This window comes from Takifugu rubripes, chromosome 6 (genome assembly GCF_901000725.2).
Source record: "Takifugu rubripes chromosome 6, fTakRub1.2, whole genome shotgun sequence".
In the NCBI taxonomy this organism is placed as follows: domain Eukaryota; kingdom Metazoa; phylum Chordata; class Actinopteri; order Tetraodontiformes; family Tetraodontidae; genus Takifugu; species Takifugu rubripes.
Window position 1 is genome coordinate 7,830,155 of NC_042290.1, and position 25,870 is coordinate 7,856,024.

General features: G+C 46.7%; 1 protein-coding gene across 1 annotated transcript; it reads left to right on the forward strand.

Moving 5' to 3' along the window:
* The first annotated feature begins 2,124 nt into the window (after positions 1-2,124).
* On the forward strand, positions 2,125-17,524 carry pik3r1 (phosphoinositide-3-kinase, regulatory subunit 1 (alpha)). Its single transcript, XM_003978119.3, has 15 exons — positions 2,125-2,380; positions 3,278-3,829; positions 8,855-8,947; positions 9,136-9,210; positions 9,287-9,418; positions 9,920-10,121; positions 10,410-10,492; positions 13,652-13,853; positions 13,949-14,129; positions 14,220-14,345; positions 14,424-14,566; positions 14,669-14,845; positions 14,925-14,999; positions 15,075-15,245; positions 15,358-17,524. The coding sequence occupies exons 2-15, from the start codon at positions 3,493-3,495 to the stop codon at positions 15,545-15,547; spliced, it is 2,187 nt and encodes a 728-aa protein (XP_003978168.1). The 5' UTR covers positions 2,125-2,380; positions 3,278-3,492; the 3' UTR covers positions 15,548-17,524.
* Positions 17,525-25,870: the final 8,346 nt, after the last annotated feature.

Consider the following 25,870-nt stretch of genomic DNA (forward strand, 5'->3'; position numbering starts at 1 on the left):
TTTCACAGGTTCACCTTATATTTGTGGTTACAAGCGTGAGAATCCTCAGATGCTTCACAAAAGCCAAAGAAATGGTGAATAGAGGGAGCTGGGATGAAAAGCTGGGAGCCTGACCAAACTTAGCCTTTATTAAAACCTCGAAACCAGCGCAGAGCGACGGTTTAGGGGGCCAGGTCTGTGCAGAATGAATTCTTTCAAAAGTGGGTCTCATGGCAGAAACATGAAAGGGGCTTTCAATTGGTTACCTGTGGCTTTAATTCAGCATCTGAGAGTCACAAAAAAACAAAAATGCAGCTCCCCGAAGCATCCGAAACTGGAGAAATCACCTTCCCCCCCAGCATATTTCTGTATTCCAATAGAATATTTTGCTAAGGAGGGAGGCTGAATTACAGAGTGGACTTTCCTTTTTATCATAAGTTCCTGGTTAATTTTCATTGTGTTTGTTGTGAATCATTTCAAACTGTTTTGAAAGGCGGCAGCTTGGTAGGTGGTCCAAGTCCACTTCACACCCAGGAGATTAGCATGATAAAGGCAGGAGAGGTCTCACAGTATGGTGGCGCTGAGGAGCTGCTCAGTGAACTGTACCTCAGACACACAGAAACAACTAAAGGATCGTTTTAGAAAAGGTTTTTTATGCTGAACTGTTTTTTCAATAAAACGTGAATCCAAAATTCTGCGGCAATTCACACTTGCTTTTCAATTACGCGTCTAGTTAATCGCCAACAAAGAGAAAAACGGCTTAATGAAAATTGAATCGTAAACTCATTCCAGTCTTAAGATGTGGCTTCAAGTGCTTCTGCACAAAACCGATGCGTCGGCAGTTGTGTGAGTGTTTTGGGGAAGAGAAATGAATGAATCACCTTCTGATTGAAGAATAACCACATTTTAAAAACTCACCCAGCATATGCCACATGTGTCGTAATATTCTCCCCAACAAACAGGCTAAGCATAGCTCATCTGATGTATGATTTACTATTTCCTCAGAAATGCCCATCTGAAAACATGGAGAAAGTCCAGCGCGGAAAATGTTCCGTATGCGTGCAGCAGGACGTTACCAGAGGTTTATTTTGGGCACCAGCCCTTCAAACACTCACTATCCTCACTTTTTATTTGGCTGTTGCGGTGACGGGCATATAAACCCACGCTTCTGCGCACAGTTTGGTCTGACATTTGACATGGGAATAAATTTAGGCGAAGTGTGCATAAATATACACAGAGCTACAACATTTGGGCTTTTTGCGGGGTATAAATTGTTGATGAGACCCGGAAAAACATCAAAAATCCATTCTGTTCTCATTTTTGAAATTGCGGGGAGCAGCCGGAGTTTAAACATTTTATTATAAAATGACACAACCCTGGTCTTTTCTGCAGCTCTTCCTGTTTTCTCAGCGGTGATGGTCTACATGACTGCAGACACTCAAGGGGGCCTACTCTGGTGCAAAGCTGCTTATGGCCTCTTTTAGCACAGTCGGGACAGTGGGGTTTATACTTGATAAGGGATTTCTGCAAGCCAGCCTTCTTTCCTTACCATAATTAGGCCACCCACATTCCCAGTCATGCTTTTCTCATGATGATTCTGTAAAATTTCAGATTGACAGGAAAATGGAGTAAAACATATTCAAACACTGAAGGAATGACGACGTTCCTGACACACATTCTTGACACAGTTATCTTTTCATGTTGTAATTATCTTTGTTTTTACATCATCAAATGTATGATCATATTATCATTTGAATGGTGTGACATGTAAAGAAAACAAGTTAGTCACAATTAATCAGTTTTCATATAATATTGAGCTCTTGCTTTTAAAATCGTTGGCCTCTACGGAAATTTACAATCTTCCTCCTGCTCTCGCTATTTTGGGAGTTAATGCTGTGAGCATTAATCCCCGTCGCGTAGAAGAACAGATGCTGCACATTAAATCCCAAAACGACCGGGGTAACATTGGGTTTGCGTGCTAAAATTATGTAATATATAGGTGTTTCATGTTGCGTGCCAAGCTTCACGGATGAGGCGTGTCAATCCAAGCGACATTTTGATTGGTGGTTTTTTGATTGATGGGAATATTGTCCAATAGGAACCCGCGCTTTGTCTGCCCCCCCCACCCCCCCACCCCTCGCAGGCCACGGAGGCGACGTTCAAGGGGATTTTATTCTGGACAGGGGAGCAGCGCCGTTATGTCGAGTGGTTTTGTAACACTCCGTACTACTCTATACCTTGGATTTAAAATCAACGAAGAGGATTCTTTGTGTTGATATTGGTATGCAGAACATGTTCATGGTTGCATCGCGCCGATTGAGCCCCTACAACTCTTGCATTTGTCGGAGTGGAATCGTTTAGTGTGCGACGAAGGGGTTCGTCCGACGATCCATGAAGGCACGTATGTTACTTTTAGTACAAAGTCGATAACTTCGCTGGGAAATATGGATAATATGGCAACGAAAGTATAAAAGTTAGCACTCAGGAAGCCACGCATTACATCACAGTGTTTTTTTAAGGCAGTTTAATTAAACTTTTGCTACTTTATATCACTATTAACATGCCTGTAATTTTACTGTCATGTCTCATCATGTTTCTGGTTCAAGTCTTTAGCTTTTCAAATTTCCATTGCTAACCAACCCGACCCTTTAGAAAGTTTTAATGACGCTCTTTTTTTAACTTAAATGTATGCATTCGACTCTGTTAGCGAGCCTATGCTGGCTAACCGACTTAGCACCCTAAATGTTAAGAAGAAGCTCACGCCACACACTTTATAGTCATTTATCGTCCGTTTTTACTCGGTGTGATTCTCAGAAACACAAACGGCTACGCTTCCAAATCCACAAATTGTCATCCAATAAACTTTAACCCAATAAAAGACGTACTTTTCCCCTGCGACGGCGTCAGTAAGCTGTCAGCGGCAATGCTAACGTTAGCAGCCATATGTCGCTGAAATCGGGTTAGAGCGCGTCAACCTTACAAAAAGCTTCAGAAATTGGAAAACCTTGTGCTTTTGCTTGGGTTATTCTGTGCACAAAATTGAGTCAGTACTACTACAGAAATGCACACAATCTAATGAAGTCGACAACTTAATTAACCGGGATGAAGTGTCGTCATATTGCATGATATTGGAAAGATTTCGGAATGCAAAGGTTGTAGTTAGGCATAGCAATGGATAGGATGCTGACGTAAGAGCTATATTGGTGCTAAAAGGCAATAAGGTGAAGTTTTACTGTTGCAAATCTACTCATTGTATGTCTTTACATAAGTGCAAATGGCATCCCTTCTCATCTTACAGGTCTGGACTGCATTCTGGAGAGGAGAGCCATTTGCTGATGAGCACATGCTGTAGGAGAGCAAACCAAAGGATCTGGAAGTCTTTCACTAAAAATGACCCATAGAAGAAGGGAGACAAGTTCTATCTAGTTCTTTTCTCAGAAGAGCAAATGTGTACCCGGGAAAGCGTAAAGTAGTTTGTACTTTAGCTCCATCGGAAGAAAATAAGTGATCAGAATGAGTGCAGAGGGGTATCAGTACAGAGCGCTTTATGAATACAAGAAGGAGAGGGAGGAGGACATTGATCTCCATGTGGGGGACATCCTGTTGGTGAGCAAAGCGGCTCTGGTGGCTCTTGGGTACGGTGATGGCATGGAACTGAGGCCAGAAGGCATCGGCTGGCTGCCGGGCTTCAATGAAACCACTCAGGAAAAGGGGGACTTCCCTGGGACATACGTGGAGTTCGTTGGGAAAAAGTGGCTCTCTCCCCCCACGCCCAAGCCGCGACCCCTCAGACCCTTACCTTTAGCTCCAGGTGTGTTCAAGGCGGAGGCAGAGTTGGACTCCGAACAAGGTGAGTTTAAACCTGTGTCACAGACGTTGGTATTGATGTTGGACCGTGAGGATCCATCTTGAGTGTGAACCTCTCCCCCAGTGGACAGTTGGTGGTCTTTAATACACCAGAGCATCCAGTGTCACCCAGATGTTCCCACTGCATCTCATTCGTACTTACTTACACGTGCAATCATAAGAAACAATCCCCTTCTTTTTTTATTTTACCATTTTAAACAGTAAAGTGAGTTGGAAATAAAGCAGGCCTAATGCTACATTAGCTTACATTAAACTATTTAATGTTGACATGCTAGCTGAATGCTATTGCCCTGCTGATGTTGGCACGGCCCATTTAACAGTTTTCAGTTTCCTTTCCTTTGGATTTTGGTCAATTTCAACATGTATGCACGTAGCGTTTCCCCTTCTGGATCAGAACCGGCACCGCGCAGGCCACAGCTATGTCGAGCAATTAAAAATGCGTCTGTTTAAGGAGGCTGTGGTCGGCGCGGGTATGCACCGGAGGCCTCCCGCTCACCTAAAGCGCAGCTGCAGCTTCCAGGTTTCTCATTTCTGCCCTTTTGTGGTGCGATTGTGAAATTCTTTTCTGTGGTTTGAAGCATGAGTGAGGAGGTCTGTGAAGGGTGCGTGCGCTGAATGGCTGTGTTGTGGTTGAGTGGCAGCGCCGAGCCCGGAGCGAGTGTGAATGTAGCACCGGCAGAAGAAAAGTCTCTGTGTCCTGGTGCTGGGGGGGGGGGGGGGGGGCAGAGCTTGTGGGTAGGGGAGAGAGAGCTTGGTGCAAAAGGAGCAGGGCTGGAAGGGAGCTTGGGGTCTTGAAGAGGCTGGGGCAGGCACTGAGAACATGGCGGGGGTCTTTGGGTGGGACTTGCTCGGGGAGGCTTTGAAGAGGGGCCAAGGTCTCTGATGGAGGCAGGGCCCTTGCTGCTCCCACAGTGTTTGTGATTTATTGAACGGCACCGAGGGATCGCGGCCCCTTCCTCCTCCTCCTCCTCTTTTTTTTTTTTTTTTCAAATGTTTTGATAGTTTCTACAGTCGGCTCTGGTAGTGGGACTCGGAGTGGAGGATGGAGGCTGGGAAAAGGGGCCTCTCCTCTGTGCCACAGGGGTTTACATGAGACATGAGTGTAGCAGATGTGGAGAGGGTTAAGAGAGACAGCAGAAAAGTGGGCTGGGAAACTTCTGCCTCATTCCAGCTCTCAGCTTTTCTTTCTTTCTTTCTTTTTTTTACACTCAATCATTGCTCCCTTTCTGGGCCTCTCACATGAGAGAAGGTGCATGTGTCTGGGCCCACCAAGGAAACCCGGAGACAGAGTCTCACAGAAACAAAGTCAAACATCTATATTTTCTAGTCGTCGACTTGTGCTTCTTTGGCCACGTCTCTACAGGTTAAAGTGCCTGATTATATCTTATCACTCAACAGTCCATCTTTGGTTACATTCCTTTTGAACCGTTTAGACAAAACGGTGTAACAGCTTATTATTCCACATGCTATCACAAGGCTCAGACTATATGCCTGGTCTTGTCTGAAGAACTATTTGATGCCATCAGGTGTCTCCAGGTTTTTGGGTTCACTGGTGTTCTTTTTTTAAAGAAAAAAAAGATGTTTTGTGAGGCAGATAAACTATGTAGGTTATTTTCTGATGGATTAGAATGCTTCTTTGAAAGACAAGAGACACAGGGAGAGTAATGTGTTGGATTTTGAGATAGTGTGGCCCCCCCGGTATCGGCCTCCTTCCCGCTCAGGCATCTGCTGCATTGAGGATCATCAGTTGCCATTCTTCTTCCCTCCCAACTTGCATGTACCAACGTCTCTCTATCTGGTTGAAACTTTGGTCTTCTGTCACTGCTCGGTGCAGTCGGGCCCAGGAATGTGTTGACACTGATTTGTAGCTCTGCTACGAAGCAGTATTGTGTTAAATACTGAATGCAGCCCGGTGAACAATGCACCTTGGACTGTAACTCGCTGCAGAGGGAGTAGGAGCATTTGCTGTCTTACTTGTTGGAATGGTGCAACTGTTTCATTAGTATGTGCAGAGACCAAAGACCAAATCTTCTTTACTTGAGTCGGAGCATGTCTGCTAGCAGGATTAGAGATGGTAAAGAGGGACTACAAAATTAGTGGAGGCATGCAGCGCAGGGGTTTGCTTCATTTCTCTTTAAATTTTTTAAAAGAGCTAGTTAAAAATTTAATTTAAGGTCTGTCAGTCTCTGCAAGATGCAGCATAATATTTAAACTTTAATCCCGAAACGGTTCTCTGGAAATTCTGTTTCAAGTCATTTTATCGCCCGTCTGAAAATGTCTATTTAAGTGTTGTGGGACACATTTGTGGTCAGTTTTTAGAGGGTTAATTGTCAGGCTTTAGCAACAGGCTTCTCATTGGCTGGTGCTTTGCCTCTGCACTGCCTCTTTCCGCCTGCAGGTGGCGCCATTGGCCGTTCTTTTACTTGACTCCTCGAATACAAGCTGGTACCGTAATTTGTTTTAGAACCATGAAAGTTGTGCTGTGGTGCTGAAGACATTCTCCATGTTTACTGTAAATGAACATATATTTTTATTATGTGTCACACATTGCTGAACACTGTGCTCTCTTAGGAGTATAACTCAATATGCCTCCCATGGGTTATTCAGCTTTCCTGGTGTGGTTCCCCTGGATACCTTTCCAGACAACTCAGGTCTGTGCAGCCTGCTGCCGGCCACTTGAGCAGGCTCTCTAAATTTAACCAATGCGTGTGCTATCTTTAGTGCGCCCATGATACCCCAGGCCGGTCCCAGCCACAGTCTGCAGTTTGTTCGCTTCAGACATATCATCTCAGTCTGCGAGATTGCCCCCCACCCCCCCCCACCCCACCCACACATGCACGCACACCGCAGAAGCACCATGAGTCTGCTGCCTGTCTGGGACTTTTTAGGATATTATGAGAAGGTGTGCAAAACGTTCCGGCTTGCACAGACATGTCCAAGAGGCCCCGGCCTTTTTGCTCTCACTCCCCAAGTTGCTACAGAAACCAGGGTTATCTAAAAAAAGAGCAGTCTCGTGACATCTAAACAGCGCATGGTCGTAGTGACACAGTCTGGTGACTGTAGTCATGCGCTTTCTGCCTCCGTGTGGCTGGTTTTGGTTGCACATACAACCAAAAATATGGCCAGTGCGACTAAATCAAGCTTTGTTTGCATTGTAAAATCAAAATTCATACACGTTAACCTTCGTCCCAGGTGGCAGGCATTGTTTTGGTTGCAGTAGTAACATATCTATAGATACATTTGGTGGTCGGGGTTTGAATTCACGCCAAGGTATCTCAGAAATAAACACGGATCGCTCTGAACATTTCTGTCGTGTTTTGTCTGCCACTGGATCCAATCCTGCTGGTGGTGAAAGGATCACATAGCTGGCAGTACTTGGAAGCAACTCTATCTCTGGGGGGGGGGGGTCAAAAACATGAACCAACTGCAGGTTGGGGAAAAAAAAAAAAAAGAAGAAGCGAATCTCTTCTGTCGCTCAACAGTGGCAACCATGAGAAAACACGGAGGTGATCAGTGTCCACACAGTCGGCTTCTGTTTGGACTTTCTCAGAAAGGTCTGGCAGCTGATCCGTGGGCGTGTTGGGTATCTTGTCTGAGAGAAAGGTTACAAGGTGTGAGGTGGCAGCTCTGCCCGTCTCTTTATCTATTCAGGGAAACTCTGGTGTTCCATCTCAGAGTTCAGTGCTTCTGAGAAAAGCCCCCTCCCGCCTCGCAGTTCCACTAACCTCTTCCAGATGACCAGTTGTAGGACATGGAGTTCTGTGTGTTCTGTGGTTAGGAGGACTTGGCCGAGCCAGTTCCTTCACACGCAACATGCCAGACTGCTGCTCTGGCCAAAAAGGATGTGGATTTGAAGAAAGCACTTCATTATTTACCTGATTGAACTCTGGTGGAAAAGGCAGCTCGCTGGTAATGAGCCGCATGTCTGCCTCAATGGGCCCGCAAGGTGCCACATTCAAAAACTTTCTAATAATTTTAATGGGAGAAAGAAAAATAAGTTAGCTAGAAAAGGTTCCATTCATACTTTCTCAGCACTTCGAACCTGCAGGCGTGCTCCAGAACAGGCGGGCCTTTTAGAAACGCGCCTTTTATAAATATGCCTTTGCAAATCCAAATAAAATCCCTGCCAAGCCCTCCGTCCTTTCATGTCCACACCTGGATGCAGAGATCTGAAGGGAACACGGGTAAAAAAGCCCAGACCTGGCTTACCTCATATCACAGGCTGTTTGCTTAGTCGAACAAGCCCGACTTTAGCGGTCCACACCTCCTGTTCTTGGCTTATGCCGTTGTAAACGCTGCCTTTGCGTTTGAAGGCCGCCCTTAAAGCTTCTGAAACGTTTATAAATCACACACCCCATCACCCTTACTCAGGTTTGGAACGGTTGATGACAAGCATTCCATTTCATGTTGGGTCAACGTAAATGTGCTGCCTTCACATTACTGTTTCACATTAATGGCGTGGTCGTCCCAGCTTTTGGAGTCTGGGGAAGGAGGACAAGCTTCTGATGTCTTCTGGTCGGAGGCTACATGTGTGCTAACTACCTAATCCGATTGTGGCACCTCAGGGCTGATGGTATAAAGGAATCATTCTGCTGGAGAACGATGCAGGTGTGATCTTTCTGACTGCAGGCTGCACTGTGGTGGTGCTGCAGACCTACGTGGAGCACCGTTCAGGTGTTTCCAGCTAACTCATGGTCCATCAGCTAAACCTGCACACACAAACAGAGATGCCAGCACACACACAACCATGGTGGTAGTCCCGCACATTGGCAACAGCTACCCTCACCACGGTCCATTGGGTGAGGCACCCACACCTCCACAGGTCCAACCACATCAGACAGCATTTGTCCCATGTTTATATATTTTTTTTTTTAATCCTGTCACCTCTGGGTCAGGGCATCAAATTGCTAGCTAATGATTTTTTTTTTTTCACAAGTGGATCACAAAAGAGCGTTGACACAGATAAAACAAAGCTTGTTAGCTGACAGTCTGCTCTCATATCCGCCAGGCTTCTCTCTGCCCGACTTGACGGAGCAGTTTTCCCTTCCCGAGACGTCTCCACCCATGCTGGCCCGACTGTTGGAAGCAATTGAGAGGAAAGGTGAGCTTGACCCTTGAAACGTCAGGTGCACCTGTCAGGCAGCTCCATTTACATTTTCCTTTGCATCTGGAGTTTACAGCCGCCTTCACATTGCTAAAGTCGCCAGTTTGCTGAAGTATTTATAGCATTGGGGTGATTTAGATCTGCAACTCTGCCAGTGTAATTTGAGTTTGCTTTATTGTTTGCAGGTCTAGATAACCCCACCCTGTATCGAACCTTCACCGCCAGCGGCGGGCTGGAGGTCAGACAGTATTTTGAAAACGGTGAGGCTTTAATTTATCACCTCTAATCAGGTTAGATTTCATGCTATTTAATGGGTTGTGTTGCGTTGCACTTCAGATGCACCATCAGCAGACCTGGACCAGCTAGAGCTCCCAGTTCTGTGCGATGGTCTGCACCGGTACTTACAGGATCTCCCCCTGCCGATCATCCCCCCCGCGGTGTATCCTCAGATGGTCCACACGGCCAAAGGTGAGACACTTTTCTACTATAGTGCTGATTTTGTAACGCTGGCACGCAACTGTACCCCAAGTTCAACACACAGAAAACCACAAGACGTCATCGATGTCCTGTAGCTCTCAGCGGAGACTTTGACAGGCTGCTTTTATTTGAACTCTTCTGGGTTTTTTTCTTTTTCCGTTTTCCGTTCCGAATTCTCACACCAGAGTGTTCTGTAGCGCTGCATTCTTCTGTTCTCAACAGGCCAGAAACAGGATATATGTGGTTAATAGGAGCTAAAAGAAGCGTGCAGCTTTAGCTGTAGCATCTTGAGACAGCCAATCACTTGCTAGTGTACCTTACGCTCATTGGCAACCACACTCTTGGTGCGGTTTTGCAGAGTTAACTGAACATTACATTTTTTCCGTTGCTCATCACCTGAAGAAGCAGCTCTTCTTCTGTGTCTTGCTTCAAATGGAGACCGTTTTAATGCAGCACCTTTTATCCTCTTTGTCTTTTTCCCCTCATTTGCAGAAGTTGTGAGTCCCGAAGAGTGCGCCCAGCTCCTGCGTCACATCGCCAGCACCCCGAGCCTGCCCCCTCAGTACTGGCTCACCATCCACTGTCTGATACGGCATTTTTCAAGAGTGTGCCAAAACTGCACCAAGAACCTGCTCAGTGCCAGAGCAGTGGGCGAGATCTTCAGCCCCATGGTTTTCAGACAGCAAAGCGCCAGGTGGGTACCAGAGCACGCCTCACTCAGACGCCCAGACAGCAGACAGACACGCTACAGGCTTGCTCATGGAACATGCAGACCTTTAAACGTGCACACTTGCAGACACATTTAGACTCGCATACACACAGCGCAGCTTTCAGCTGTACACACATATAGGTTAAAGCTTTTCTACCCAGCAGCAGTGGTGTGTAATTAAAGGAGTTAAGCCTGAATTACCATCAGATTTAACCCAACCCAACATAACAGGATCAGCTGGAATGTCATTTTCATTGCTGTTCCCGTCCACAGTTGCGAACCCAGCCTGGACTGTCACATAAAGATCATTGAGGTTCTGGTGACCAGCGAGATGAGTGAAAATCAGGCAGCTCCAGGTACGTCGCTGCTTCATTTTATTTTTTTTACTTTTTTACCAAGCAAAACTCCTTATGGTGTTGGTGTTCAGCAAGGACGGCAGGAAACAAAACGATCTGCTAAATCAGCCAGGAACCTTCTCTGGGGGGCCATTGTGTTTTCAGCGGAGTCTGAACAGCAGCTGTTCGTGGCTGCGGAGTTTTGACTCCCAGTGTGATGGTCAGTCTGTCACCATGCTGGTGTCCTGTTACCCCCTGCATCCCACCCTGGACGGCCACGTGGCCGTGGCAGATGTCCTGTAGTTGGATCACCACGGGATGATTCAGTGAAGAGGAACTTTAATGACACCGCTGTGATAATCACAGCCTTTCTCACCATTTGTCACTGATGCACTGGTGATGTTGAAGTTTTCACAGATTCTGCCTTTTACCCCCGCGTCGGGTTTCATGTCTGGTACAGTGGTGGTTTGCACATGCGAAGCAGGGGGTGGGGTGGGGGGGGGCTGAATTTATCGCGTGGCCCAGTTGTGTTTTTACAGTGCTAGTTAAACACGCTGCTGTTGGCTGGCCAGGGACCTGGGACCAGTCATGGCTGTTTAAACATTTTATTACCTGTTAAGGCTATTTATAATGTTCCTGCTCATATACCACTCTCAGCTGTCAGTAATTTGCACCTGGGTGTGTGGGTAGATTAAAGAGGCTGTGCAGGCATGCCAATATGTAGAAACAGGTTTTTAGTTCCTTATTCACACACAAACCAGCAAAACTCGCTTCAAAGAGGCGTATAGTGGGGCACAGTCACTGGACTACATAAAGAAATGCTAAAATTCATAAAACACGTGCACTGGAGGTGCTTGCATTTCTGTGAATGGTGTGTGTGTGTGTGTGTGTGTGTGTGTGTGTGTGTGTGTGTGTGTGTGTGTGTGTGTGTGTGTGTCTGTGTGTTTCCTCCCGGTTACTGCAGGCCTATTTTAAGTAAGCGTCCAAAAGGACTTAGATTTGGTTGGCTGGAAAGTGGTCCTGTTCCACAGAGCACCTCTTGTTAACCGGCCCCCACCCTGTCCCTCCCGCCCGTCAGTTTTCCCTCTCTGCCTGCATCTCCATATGTCCTCCCAGCCTCAAAGTGCCCAGCTCAGCAAATATTTGAAACTTTGCAAGTTAATCATAAGACCGAAAAGCTCCCGCCTCCTCCTTCACAAACACAGAGAGGGAGGGAGTCGTGCAGCCAGCAAGCTTTCAGAACAAGCAACAGTGACACCAGAGAGGCTTCGGCTAATGATTAACAACCTGCCTCCACATGAGAGCGAGAGAGAGAGAGACTTTGTCTCACTCACCGCAGGAACCCAGCAGTGAAGCAGACTGCCGCACGTTGCACCTGCCTGGCCTCCACTGGATTACCTGGATTCTGCTAAGCAGCACGCAGAGGCCGCGTCTACTTAAAGAATTAAATAGAGAGTTTCAGTTTCCCTGTAGCTTGAACTATGAAATGGAGCTTTACCGGACTCTTTGAAAGCGACCTACCGGCTGGAAATATTTTACCCGTCGGGAGTAAAAGAGACAGTGCAAAGAAAAGGTCGCTGCCTCGCCAAAGCATGCACAACTTGCAACGTGAGTATTATAGGCTGGATCCTGTCACGGGACAGTACGCTGCCGTTTGAGGGCTTTTACACAAAATACTGCTGCAGAGGTTGACACAGAAACCAGATTTAGAGAAGAGAAGAGGGTTTGAAATCTCTTTAAAGCTTATTCACAACGTACAGTCTTTGAGTTCGGGTGAAAGTCAATTATCAGATTTTTTTTTTCTTGGTTTAATGTATTTATTTTGATCCTGCTTTAAGTCCATTAAAATGTATAAAGGCGTTGACAGCTTTTCGTGAGAATCCTGCCGCCTTACCAAGAACCAGGTCTATTTTAATTTAGCTCAGGAAATCAAGGGAGCTCTCCGTGTCATGCCAAGTGTCACGCTGTAGGATTACAGCCGAATTCTGGAGCTCAGGGCGCCGCTGAGCGGGGCCAGGAGCTGTAATTTAGCTGCGTACGTGCTGCTGCAGCAGAGCTGGCTTTGTCTGAGCGCCAGAAGTGGGACGGACTAAAGCTCCGCACGACAGGCGCGGGCGGGGGCGGGGGCGGGCTGTGCGATCTGCAGGAGAGGCAGAGAGTGAGAGGATGACAGAGAGAACGCATGGAAACAAGCTGCAGGTCCATTTTCCCTCCTCCGCTGGTAGAGCGATGGCGCTTGTGAGGAGTCGTGCTAGGACGTAAAATTGGAGGCTGCACAGGGCATCTGCTGTTCTTTGGATTCAGCGAGGAGGAGGAATTGAGAGAGCTGGAAGGTGTTGAGAATGACCTCATCTCTTTCAGGAAATGAAAGATGCAGGGGCGGTTGGTGACCGACCCCCCCGTGTGATTGGCTGTGGTAAGTGATGTAATACGTTACTGAGCAGGCTGCTTTAATGACGGGTTAAAATGGATCTTTCGTTGGGTCACGTTGGAAGCAGAAAACCTGCTCGACGTCGGTCGTTTTTGAAATTGGGTCGTCCTGGTTGTATGGTAGAATTCTCTAGAAACCTGGAACAAGAATGCCATAAGCTGGAGGTGAAGGAACTCAGCAGGAACCCAAGTGTTTCCTACTGAGACACGGCGTTCGGGTGTATTTCATGCGAATTGCTGCTTCTGCTGTGTCACAATATCATCTGAAGGAAGTGAGCAGCATGAATGGCTGCTCTGATCATTGTTGCTGAGGGCTCTAACGCAGCCGCACAGGTTTACCTGGTATAAATAGATCAACTCCTTAGCTTTGATCAGCTCCTGTCAGCAGCTACTGCACGACTGAACGTGCACAAAAGTGCGACGGTAACAATGATCCTAAAAAACACACCCGGTCCACGTTGCTGCTTTTGTTATCAGGGTGAAGAATGCTCAGAAAGTTGCCTGTACAGCCGTGCTGCTCTGCATCTGCAGCCTGGGATATTCAGCCGAAGCCTTTTCCTGAATGAAATTGCCTTCTCCCTGGCTCCTGCGTCATCTCCCCTCCCCTCTATGGCACCACCTCCCCTTCCTTTTTAATCAATGGGGTGGAAAAAGAGATGAGAGCCCCGGGGCTGGCGTTTAACTCCAAACTGCTGCCTAAAGCGTGACACCTCTGATGATTTAGTAATTCATGTCTTCATCCACTTGCAGCTCTACCTCCAAAACCACCCAAGCCGACACCTGTGACTAACAACGGTATGAACAACAACATGGCTCTGCAGGACGCCGAATGGTACTGGGGGGACATCTCCAGGGAGGAGGTCAATGAGAAACTGAGGGACACTGCGGACGGTACGTTCCTGGTGCGAGATGCCTCCACCAAGATGCACGGAGATTACACTCTGACTCTGAGGTGAGCCCTGTCCACTTCCTGTCCACTCTTCCTCTTTTATCTTCTCAGTATTTGGTGCAACCCTCTCAACCTCTGCTCTTCTCCTCACGCGACAGGAAAGGGGGAAACAATAAGCTAATTAAGATATTCCATCGGGATGGGAAGTACGGCTTCTCGGACCCGCTGACCTTCAGCTCCGTCGTCGAGCTCATCAACCACTATCGCAACGAGTCGCTGGCGCAGTACAACCCCAAACTGGACGTGAAGCTGCTGTACCCGGTCTCCAAACACCAGCAGGTGAGACGGAGACGCGGCGAACCTTCGCCTTCGCCAGCGCCTTCACCTCCTCCCGCTCACCTGCAACCTCCTGTGAATGTTTCTCCTCAGGATCAGGTGGTGAAGGAAGACAACATCGAGGCTGTTGGGAGGAAGCTCTGCGAGTACCACCAGCAGTACCAGGAGAAGAACAAGGAGTACGACCGGCTGTACGAGGAATACACCAGAACGTCACAGGTGAGCCCTGGCCAGAGCACCAGCACCGGTCCCCCTGCTGTATTCACACAGGGTGGCTCATGGCTAATCTGGTTACAGGAAATCCAAATGAAAAGGACGGCCATCGAGGCTTTCAACGAGACCATAAAGATATTTGAGGAGCAGTGCCAGACGCAGGAGCGGTACAGCAAGGAGTACATCGAGAAGTTCAGGAGAGAGGGCAACGAGAAGGAGATCCAGAGGTCAGTGCTCACCACCTCTCGCACGCCTACGTGTGACCATGCAGAGGCGGCAGTCGGGCGTCCCCTGCGTGCCGGTCTCTCATCCTCGGCTTCTGCCTTCAGGATAATGGGAAACTACGAGAAGTTGAAGTCCCGGATCAGCGAGATCGTGGACAGCAAACGCCGCCTGGAGGAGGACCTGAAGAAGCAGGCGGCCGACTACAGAGAGATCGACAAGAGGATGAACAGCATCAAGCCTGACCTGATCCAGCTGCGCAAGACCAGAGACCAGTATCTCCTGTGAGTACCTCCCTCCTCCAGAGAGCGGCCCTCCACGGCTGTGAACTGGTTCCTGACGTCCTTGTGTTGCCTCCTGCAGGTGGTTGACCCAGAAGGGAGTCAGACAGAAGAAGCTCAACGAGTGGCTCGGGATAAAGAACGAGAACACGGAGGAGTGAGTCTCCTGGCTTCTCTTTCCAGAAAGGTCCTGCCACCTTGGTTCTGGTTCTAACTGTTTCTGTTCTTATAGTCAATACTCAATGGTGGAGGACGACGAGGACCTGCCTCACCAGGACGAGCGGTCCTGGAAACTGGGGAAAATCAACCGGTTACAGGCCGAGGCGCTCCTCCAGGGCAAGAGAGGCGGAACATTCCTGGTTCGAGACAGCAGCAAAGCAGGATGTTACGCCTGCAGCGTTGTGTACGTATCGTCCCGTCCAACAGCCAGAAATTCCTGTTTCTTCCGCTTTTAAACAGGCTCCAATGTTCACTTTAATTCCAATGTGGTAACAGCCGTCCTCTCTCCTCCACAGCGTGGACGGCGAGGTGAAGCACTGCGTCATCAACAAGACCCCCTCAGGATACGGCTTCGCCGAGCCGTACAACCTGTACAGCTCGCTAAAAGAACTCGTACTTCACTACCAGCACACGTCTTTGGTTCAGCACAATGACTCTCTGAATGTGACGCTAGCGCACCCGGTGTACGCCCAGCAGAAGCGGTGAGGACGTGGACGTCCGCACGGTCGCCAGAGAACGGCCTCGTGGGGAACGCGCCTCAGACCCAACTCGGACTTGAAGCCTGGAACATTTCAGAGACTTTGCCTGATGGTTGAGCCCGAGGCCGCCTGAATGTAGAATCCTTTTCTTTTGGGTTTTGTGGGAGCACAGAATCAAGTGGAGCCTGCTGACCTCCCCCCTCCCCCCCCAGCAGAGGACACCTGAGGCCTTCTCCTATTGGTGCTCGTTCTTTTTCAAAGCTTTACCAGCCGGAATGTCTGACTGCAGCATATAAACGCTTCGAACTCAACCGTGCTCGCCGGCCGCAGCCGTTTTATTTTCCCTACTGTTCCCCCCACCCCCACGTCATTCGCGTCTGTGTGTGTGTGTGTGTGTGTGCGTGCGTGTCCATGCGACCAAAACTCATAGAATCAGGAAAACGTGTGCGTTTGAGGGGAGTGCGTCTGTGTAACACACTTGCTTGTGTTTTGTTGAGCAGCGGGCCTTCGTGGTGGCTAGCAAATGTAGCAAAATGGCACTTTTTTTAAACAGAGTTTAACGTTTTTGTTTTGTTTTTGTTTTTTGGGGGGGGTTGAAAAGACTTGTAATGACGGACTCTTGCCAGAGGAGCAGAAGGCGCACGGTAACTGCATCCTGCCGTCTCGCCGTGGAACGTTCTCACATCAGAAGGAAACTTGATCTTTGCCCTGGGCAGGTGAAACTATGAATGGACTCCTTATTTTTCTGTACATATGTGAAAATGTGCAAAGTCGTGAATCTAAGTGCACCGTACCAAAAAGGATCAGTTCCACCTTCATGTGTTCTGATCTGCTATGCAATTCTTTCTCCATTATCTCTTCAGAGGATAGTTTTATTTTGTTTCAGCCCACCATATAAGCTTGTTGACGTGCTCGAAAAGTATCTTTTCCTGTGTAAATATCCAAGGGGATATTTTCTGTCAAAATGCCAAGATACATGCTGATCTTTAAGGTAATAATAGCAACGTACACTTTATCATAAATGACTTTAACAGCTGGTAAACAGATGGAAAAGAAGTATTTTATTAGTCTTTTCTCACTTCAAGCTAGTGTTTTTCCTCAGGCGGAGCCTTTTCGAGTGTGCGGGCGCGTTTCCACGTGCAGTTCTTTGTCGAGACGGTCTGATACTCTGAGAACGGGATGATGGGACCACACAGCTCCCAGCGCCCGTCCATCAGCATGAAAACAACAGTATAGATTTATTTTGGTATAAAGTATGTATATGTTCCCACATGAGAATATATCAGAGCAGGCTGGTGTTTTCAACCGATGGATGTTGCTAATAAAGATCGAGATAGATATATATACATATATATATACACACACACACACACACGTTGTCCTCTTAGTATTTTTCTGTATCAGAAAATGGCTGTTTGCGCGGGTGGATCGGCTCATTTCAGATCTGTAATTTCAGATGCGCTCAACTGCATTTGCTTCCTTGTCATGTCATTATTTTGCCAGCCCACAGACGAGCGGTACACGTGGAAATACCAGTCAAATTCAGACTTTTTCCCCCTTGATCCACCTGCCCTTTAAATTCTGTTGCTGTAGTTCTTCAGTTCCCAACTCGGAACTTTCTGGCCCTCTGCTTTCAAGTCTAATATCTTTGTGTAACAAATTAGCCGTCTTATCTTAAATTTAACTACATGTCCTATGGATCTCCGCTTCCATTTTTTTTTTGTAAAACCTGGGAAATGACCTCTCTGTGTACGAACGTGGCGTAAATGATGCTACGTGTTTTCCGAGAAGGTCGAGACAGGCAATTTATTGCATAGCCGACTTTAACAGACAGCATTTCGTATCATTCAGGAGTGTTTCTGGACTGAGTTCTTTAATTGACATTACCCCCCAGATTTACCAGGGCTCCCCAGATTTTTTTCTGTATTGGGCTTTGTTTAAAAAAAAAAAGAAAGAAATAAAAGACTTCTTTTTAAGAAAAAAATGTCTGTCTTGATTGAAGTGTTGTCGGGATTAGGAAAGATGAAGGGTCATTCCTACTGGCCTGACATTTATTCCTTTGTGACTTATTACCCTCATTAATGATTAATCTATGCAATACATTTTTGATAGTTCCCGTTTATCAAGTAGCCCCAGAAAAACGGGGCCGAACACGTGTTTGATTGCTGAGTCAACCTCATATATCAGTTATTTTATAAGCTAATAACCTGCATGCTCACCTGTGTGTCGGGATGAGAAGGTGGAGCCTGGAAAATGCTCACTTTTCTCCAAGCTAACATGTTAACGCTCTAAAATAGGCCTAAACGTGTTAGCATATAGCACTTTACGGTCTTTTACGGCACATCTGTAAAAGGATGAAGTGATCTGTATTTACCCAGCTGTTCCCCCAACCTTGTGACTTCCTTTTCTTTCTTTTTTTACCACCCTGAACTTTGATTTCCACAGCGGGGCGATGGTCCTGTGGTGGGCTAACCAGGTTTCTGAGCACTGCTGGAGGTTTCACCCCCTGCTGTGAGATCTTTACCATTTCCTCCTCAAACTCTTCCATTCAGAGAACTTGTGAAGGGAGCTACAACATTAGCCCATGCTGACACCATTTACACAACTACAAGCTAATTCCAGTAACTAATCTACATGTATTGATTAATAAATAAATAAATCAAGTATTAAATGTCAACTGATCGAAGTGCTTAGCTCCTTTGACGATATTTTGAACATCGTGTTCATGTAGTGAACCAGCAAACCCATAAATCTGCTCCCCCTTTTATGGTCGGTTACAGGTTACATTAGCAGCCCGGGAGCACGGACATTAATGGATTAATGGTCATAATCTGCGCAGGACATTTAATGACGGGGATTTGCATCGGCATTGGAGAGAACGGAGTTTATATGAGGACGAATGCAGCAGGTCAGTGCTAAAAGCAAATCACATCTGCTAGGGGAACCACTCTGCTAGCAAAGAGTCCATGAGCGTCCAGTCGTCCAAAAAAAGAAAAGAAAAAAATCTGTTTTCCAGGTCAAACGTGTGGACGGTGATCCAGCCACACTTGTTGCAGAGCAGCAGAGGATGACTTCTGGAGATAAGGCAACAGGTTCAGACAGTTTATCTAAAAAAAACCCTGATAGAGGGAGCGAAGGCTCCGGCGTTGCACAGCATTCTGTCAATGTGTAACCGCTATATCTGCAGCATTGATGAGGAGCTCTCAGAACCTGATCGCAGCGACCAAGGTCCATCAATCGTCCTTAACAAGCTGGCCGAGGCCAGTAATCTGCGTCGCGTTAAGAACCAGCCTGACAGATTCTGAGAAAGAATCAGTTAATCTCAAGGGGAACGTGGAGCAAAGTGGATCAACCAGAGGTTCCTGAGTTCAGTAGGAGGAGGAGATTTTTTTTTAAAAAGAACACCCTCTTTTAGTTTAGGCTCTAAAACGAGCGTCACATGCAGAAGTGTTGAGGGACAAACACCTTCAACAGGAAGAAACCTGGAACAGAACCCATCTGAAGAAAAGGGCCCTTTACGTTCCACTGCGTGCGATGGGATCGGCCCAGCCGGCTGCTTGGGTCCAGACACGTGCTCTCTTATCAGGGGTGTGTGCAGCCTCCGGGTGACCCTCCGCGAGCGCCATTACACGATGTCGCTCACGAAACCAGGCCACTTTATTAGCCCGTCACATGCTGATGGCTGCGATTGTTCCGCAGACGTGCGCACACAGAGACTGTTAATCCAGGCCATCATCCTGATGATGCGCCTCTTCCCGTGGCGATATATGACAGATATGACAGATCTCTATCCGGAATGCCATCTTTTAAACAGGTGACTGGAGTTCCCAGAACCTAAGCACGCAGGTCAGAAGTGCACAAGCTTCATGTGGCTGCAGTTATCAGCGTTAGCGTATAGACATAATGTAATCGAGGCGTATATGTGGGTTTAAAGCTGCACTTTCAGCAGCTTTAAACCACAAAAAAGCTGCAGAGCAAGTGGAAGGTAAATCCATAAAGCCCTCGCTGGACTCTGCTCAGAGGTAACGCGCCAGGCGATTATCTAATTGCTAATAGGGCCTCTCAATAATTAACGAGGGAGAGTCCAACCAGCCGCAGTGACATCACATCTGATTGGCGACAGGTGAAAGTCAAAGTGCTGCTGCGCAGGAAGAGACGATCATCTGAATTTATTCGTCTATAAAATTTAGCAGCTCGACCAGCAGGAGCGGGTCGGGACAGGAAGGCAGATTTCAAGGTTTCAAGGAGGAATATTGCGCAATATTGGAGAGAGAAAGTAGCTCTGAAGCTAACAGAAGTTGCTACGATGGCCTTAGAAACGCCACACGGGGAACATTCCATCAGTCAGAAGTAAATTAGTTTGAGTTCTGGTGTCCAGGCTGAAGAGGAAGGCTGTAGTTTGGTCTTTCTTTACGTAGCTCATGTTGGACTGACCTTTGACCTTTGTAAAGAGATTACCTAATCCTCGAGGGTAGGCGTGTGCACAAACCTTCCTTTCAGTGCATGACTTGATGAGACTTGATGATCTCCAGTAAACTCGCCCATGAGTCTCAGAAGTTTCCTTCATGAGTTCATAAAGTAGCAGCTCAAAGTGATGTTCAAACCTCTCACATCGTTCCTAAAGTCTGATATTATCATAAAGGGATGAAGAAGGGGGCGTATTGATCTATAATTCAATCAGGCGAGCGTGCTAGCGTCGTAAAGTCTCTAGCAGGTCACGGCATTAAAAATGCCGAACACTCCCACTTTAATCGCAGTTAAAACGTAGCTGTTTTTATCTCCCGGATCCGCTGGATTAATCTTTTAAAAATGAATTTATGTCGATAAAACATCTTTCTGTCTGTCGTAAGAGCGCAGCTGCACCGATCCCGTTCAAACGCCGCTCACATGAACAACGAGAGGCTAACGGAGCACGGCGGCGCTGCAGGGCCCTCTCCGGACCGCCGCGCCACTTCCCATCAAAAGTGGACACCTCTTTGGAATGACAGCTGATCAGATCTATCTTTAGCTATCACAACACAGATGGGGATTTACAAACATTTCAAAGGTCAGAGGCCAAGGCAGCGCTGACCCCCGGGCTCCAGTGCCCGGCAGATTCATTGTGATGCTAATCCTGTTTTATCCAGTCGGACCCTAAAATAACCCGAGCGCTCTGAAGAATGAGCCGTAATCCCCGTCAGCGAGCCCGTGCGCTCCTGTTCAGAGCCGGGATGTTATGTCACAGAGCTGCGGAGCTAAAACCATCATCATGGGGGGGGGGCATCAGAGAGGGAGGGGGGGGCATGAGGGAGGGGGGCATCAGAGAGGGAGGGGGGGCATCAGAGAGGGAGGGGGGCATCAGAGAGGGACTTGTGTTCCAATAATGTGAGCAGCATCAAACACATGCACATGCATCATCCATACATCTTTCAATACACACATACACATACATAACATGGTAAATTCTTAATATGCTTAAAAGGGAGTTTAAAAAGAGGAATATTATCCTAAAATTATTAATAATTATTAAATAATTAATGTTTTAGTAAGGTATTAAAAACACATACATACATACATACATACATACATACATACATACATACATACATACATACATACATACATACATACATAATCTATCCTAAAATAACTGTCATTTATGTTTTAGTGAGGCATTAAAAACACTATGTATTGTTATATTATTATGGATGTGAATAAGCAGACGGACACTATATACTGTTGCAACATATACACACATCATCTGGACATCATCTGTCCAGACAGACAGATTTACACACTCTTACATTTACTCACATACATGATCTATACATAATCCTTCAATCTGTGCATAAATAAACAGAATCAAACTCAAACGTACATACATAATCTATGAAGCTTTCAATACACACACAGACACACACATAACATGTGACATTTGAGATTGTTTTAACGTCCTTGAGAGGGCGTGGAAATAAGGAAGAAAATGATTACTATCCTCAAATAAGTGGCATTGGTTTTATAGTAAGGTATTAGGGTATATAGTAATGTATGCTGCATATAGTAATGTATGCTGCATATCAATAACTAGAACCACACACATGTAGCTGTGTGTGCATACACAGTTACACACACTTGCATACTGTACATATTCTTGCAATCTGTATATAGCTACAGAAACAGTCATATATAGTCATGATCCACCCCTCGACCCACCCATCCATCCATCCATCCATCCATCCATCCATCCACCCACCCATCCATCCATCCATCATCCATCCATCCATCCATCATCCATCCATCCATCATCCATCCATCATCCATCCACCCATCCATCCATCCATCCATCCATCCACCCATCCATCCATCCACCCACCCATCCATCCATCCATCATCCATCCATCCATCCATCATCCATCCATCCATCATCCATCCATCATCCATCCACCCATCCATCCATCCATCCATCCACCCACCCATCCATCCATCCATCCATCATCCATCCATCCATCCATCATCCATCCATCCATCCATCCATCATCCATCCATCATCCATCCATCCATCCATCATCCATCCATCATCCATCCATCCATCCATCATCCATCATCCATCCATCCATCCACCATCCATCCATCCATAAGTGTCATCGATGCAATATTAAAATATAAAAAAAATGTAAATACATATTATGTGAGGATTCATATGACTACATATACACAGCCTATGTACTGTTACTGCGTAATCCAATGTACAGACACATCTACATACATACATATGCACACACTCACTTGCATCTGTAGAACAAACAAACAAACAACCAAACTGTAAATATTTGATATGGTTGGAATTTTTGTGCAAAGGAAATATTTGTTGGGTTCCTGCCACAGGTGTCCTGTTTCTGTATGTGTGTCTCCTTCAAAATGAAAAAGCAGCAAAGATACATTTTTGTAGCTATTTCAATGAAATTTATTCACAATAAAAGCGCACACACATTGACTGATCAATGTATATATGTATGCATTTGCTGATTACATTTGTAGAATTTCCTGCAAGGAGCTTTGAATCCAAAAGTCCAGCTGGCGGCCTGATGAAGTCGATGATGAAGGAAACTGGATTTGGGATTGCATCAGCACGGCTGTGATGCAGGCAGCTCGCACGTGGCTTCCATCATATATATATATAAATATATAACACGGCCTCAATCCTCTTAGGCTCCGTTCCAAGTCGATGTACATCTGCAGCGACCTAATGAAATGTGTGTTTGACTTAATGCTCTCAATGTAAAGGGAAAGGCAGAGGGGCCGGCCGCTGCGTGAGGATTACAAAAGTCACTTCATCTGGCCTAAGAGGAAGGACCGTGAGAGCCCAAAGAATATAGATCAACCCTACGCGTCTGCAGCGCCGCAGTCGGACCCCTCAGTCTGATGTAGCTGACAGCTCCGCTCCTCTAATCAGAGGCCCTCGCCTGACCTTCAGGCTCTCCCTGTAATTGCACCGCCTCGGACAAAAGCATCGGATCTATACATCTGAGCTAATCCCCAGTGATTAACTAAACTAGCTCTGTTGTTAATCTATGAAATAGGGATCCATTAGAGAGATCACTCACCCCTGACGCACGCCGTGGAATGAAGATCTGGACTCTCAGGCAGCGTTGGCGCATCGTCGGGTTTAATTTGGATCCTGACGATGTTGGGACTCAGGGTAGCTGACTGCTCGCTCATGGAGGCGGCTGCTCGTCTCCAGGGAAACAGCACCCCATAATGTGAATGTTTGACTGAGGGGGTTTTTTGGTTTGGTTTGGAACACTTTTCTCCTCGTGGCGCTCGGGTGCCGTCAAAGATGTAAAAACACAAGTTTATTTTCATTTTTCAGTTCAGTATTTTAGAATTGAATCTGTACAAAGGTGCGATGTTTCTGTGGATAATCATTGCCAACGGTTACGAAAAGGTTGTAGAAATCCGTGGCAACACCCAAACATCCATATTTATTATTTATCCATATTTAGCATCGGTGGGTAGAGACACACGGCACACAGAACATAGCATAGCTAAAGGTTTTGGACTATTTACAGTCCGCTAATGTGACCTCCTCACTCACACACACACACACACACACACACACACACACAATTCCAAAGTTGGCGTGGCCACCGCACAACTTCAATTTCAACCCTGAAGAATCTGGAAAATCTTGTACTCTTCATGATCACTCTTGGTGCTGAAGAACGGCGCTTTGGGTCAAACCCGTCCACCGTTCGGAGGCCAATCAACCAATCGCATCCCATGTGACGCGTCAGTCAGCCGAAGCTGCCAGGCCGTCCCTGAAGGTGCACTTTAGTGAACTCCAGTGTTTGTGTTCCCTCCTTGAATGAATGTTTGTCTTTGTTTCACTTCATCCTTGGTCCCTCTGGCCAAACATGCTCTTCTATCTCCTCATCAAAACACAGGTCCTTGAACGCATCAGTAATATCTTTGCTTATATGTGTGAATTAATGCGACAGAGCGTGAAGCCTCCGTCCTGTTCCCCTGCTTACGCCCGTCTAATATTGGAGTGGAAAGTATTGAGGAGCGTACTGACAGGGTCAAGGCAGATGTTTCGGATACATGTTTTGGACTCTGCCCCCGAGAGCCCGAGCCAATTCAAATATAGCGCAAGCTCTTGGGAAAAAAGATTCCTTGAAAATCATGATTAATGGCGAGCCCGGCGTGTTTCACTGAAGACTGCCTGGCGTGACTAATGCAAACAGGTTTTCTTAGGCCTTTGCTCAAGCGACGAGCGTGGAAACTGCAATTCCATGCCCCTCCAGAAGGGCGCTGCAGTCGGAACAAGGCTCGGAGGGAAGAGGACCGATCGGGCTGTTCTGGAAATACCCAGAAAAGTTGACAGAAACAGTTAAGAGACGCTTCTTCGCCTGTTTCACCAACAGGACAAAGTTGGCTGTGCAAATGTGAGGCAGCTCTGTGAGCAAACAGTGATGTAACGCTGTGCAAACAGCCGACAGTATCACAATGTGCAGCAACGACAGTTCTCAGAACTCTGATTCTGATGTATTCAGACAGACCTGGTTAAACCGCCCTCCCTTTGTGTGGGCCGTGGGGGCGCCTGCAGGAGGGCCACAGTAAATAGCTGCAGGTGGTTACTCTCTATAGCGACAGTCAACAATTGCCTGGCGGGGTGTTCAGGCTGTTGTCTTACACACGGAGGCTGTTGGGGATCCATTTAGACAAGGTTCCGTGCTTTATGAGCTTGTGCTGAGGCGTTAGCAAGGTTACCCAGAGACTTTATATGGACCTACTCAGGGTTTCTTGCTGTTAAAAGGGAGGTTTTCCCACTCTGGGTTTCTCCAGAAACCACACAAAAAACCCGACTGTAGACGTTCCACTTCCATTGGTGACTGAATTAAAACATTTTCATTTCATTTTGTACATTACGTCACCTGTAATTCCTGTTGCCATGGCGTTGACCCTATAGCTGCGGGCTAAATTAGCCATAAAGGCATTCCAGAGACAAAAGTTTCACCTGCATAAATGCATTCGGCCGTTCCAACACGCCAACATCTGATCTTGTAATGAGGCCTGTTACCAGCCCTTATCTGTTTCCCTGACAGCAGGAAGTAATCAGGGTCATGGGAAATATGTTTCAGATCCAGCCACTTGCTAGCACCACCAGATAATTGTACACGTGTGTTTTTCAGAGTGCACGTCTGCTCTGATGCCATCACTCACTCTAAGATCACCAGGGAATTCAAATCCTTAAAGCCTCAAAATCCTTATTTAGTAACATCTTCGAAGGACATCTGAGCTCCACATTTGACATGGGGCAGATATCCAGGTCATCAGGTTATTCCTGAAGAGAAAAGCACCGGCTCGGTGCCACCACAACTCCAGAGTATCACCATTACACCCAGCGCATCGCTCATGATCACGTTGGAAACAAAATGTTCCAACATCTTTGCGCCTGAATGGGCGTCAGTGTCAGACTTCCCTGAAAACGGATTAGAAGAGCAAACAGAAAGAGATGGGGTCAAATGGGAGATGTTGAAATGTCCCCGTCGAATGAGCTGCAAATAGAAGTTCAGCCCTGCGTCGGCTAAGCCCGTTTCAATAAAAATTGTGCTGGAAAAAGTTGGATGGTCCTCCAAGTCTGCAGAGATGTGGGTCACAGCTGGACCGGTTTTTGATTTGATGGCAGTCGTACAGAGATATTGATTTTAAAAAAAAACTAATTTAAAAAAAAAACTGATTTGCTCAAAAGGACCCAAATGGCTAAAGTTGCAATATGCTGATAAGAAATTGAGCCTAAACTTTGGAGGGAGATCCTGTCCCAGAAATTCAAGGTTTCAAACAAGCATCA

What these genes read in the sequence shown, in the direction of transcription:
- pik3r1 (XM_003978119.3), top strand. Translation starts at nt 3,493, where the DNA reads ATGAGTGCAGAGGGGTATCAGTACAGAGCGCTTTATGAATACAAGAAG. An exon ending in CAGACAGTATTTTGAAAACG is followed by an intron (nt 9,211 to 9,286) that starts GTGAGGCTTTAA and finishes GTTGCACTTCAG; the next exon opens with ATGCACCATCAGCAGACCTG. An exon ending in CGGTCTCCAAACACCAGCAG is followed by an intron (nt 14,130 to 14,219) that starts GTGAGACGGAGA and finishes GTTTCTCCTCAG; the next exon opens with GATCAGGTGGTGAAGGAAGA.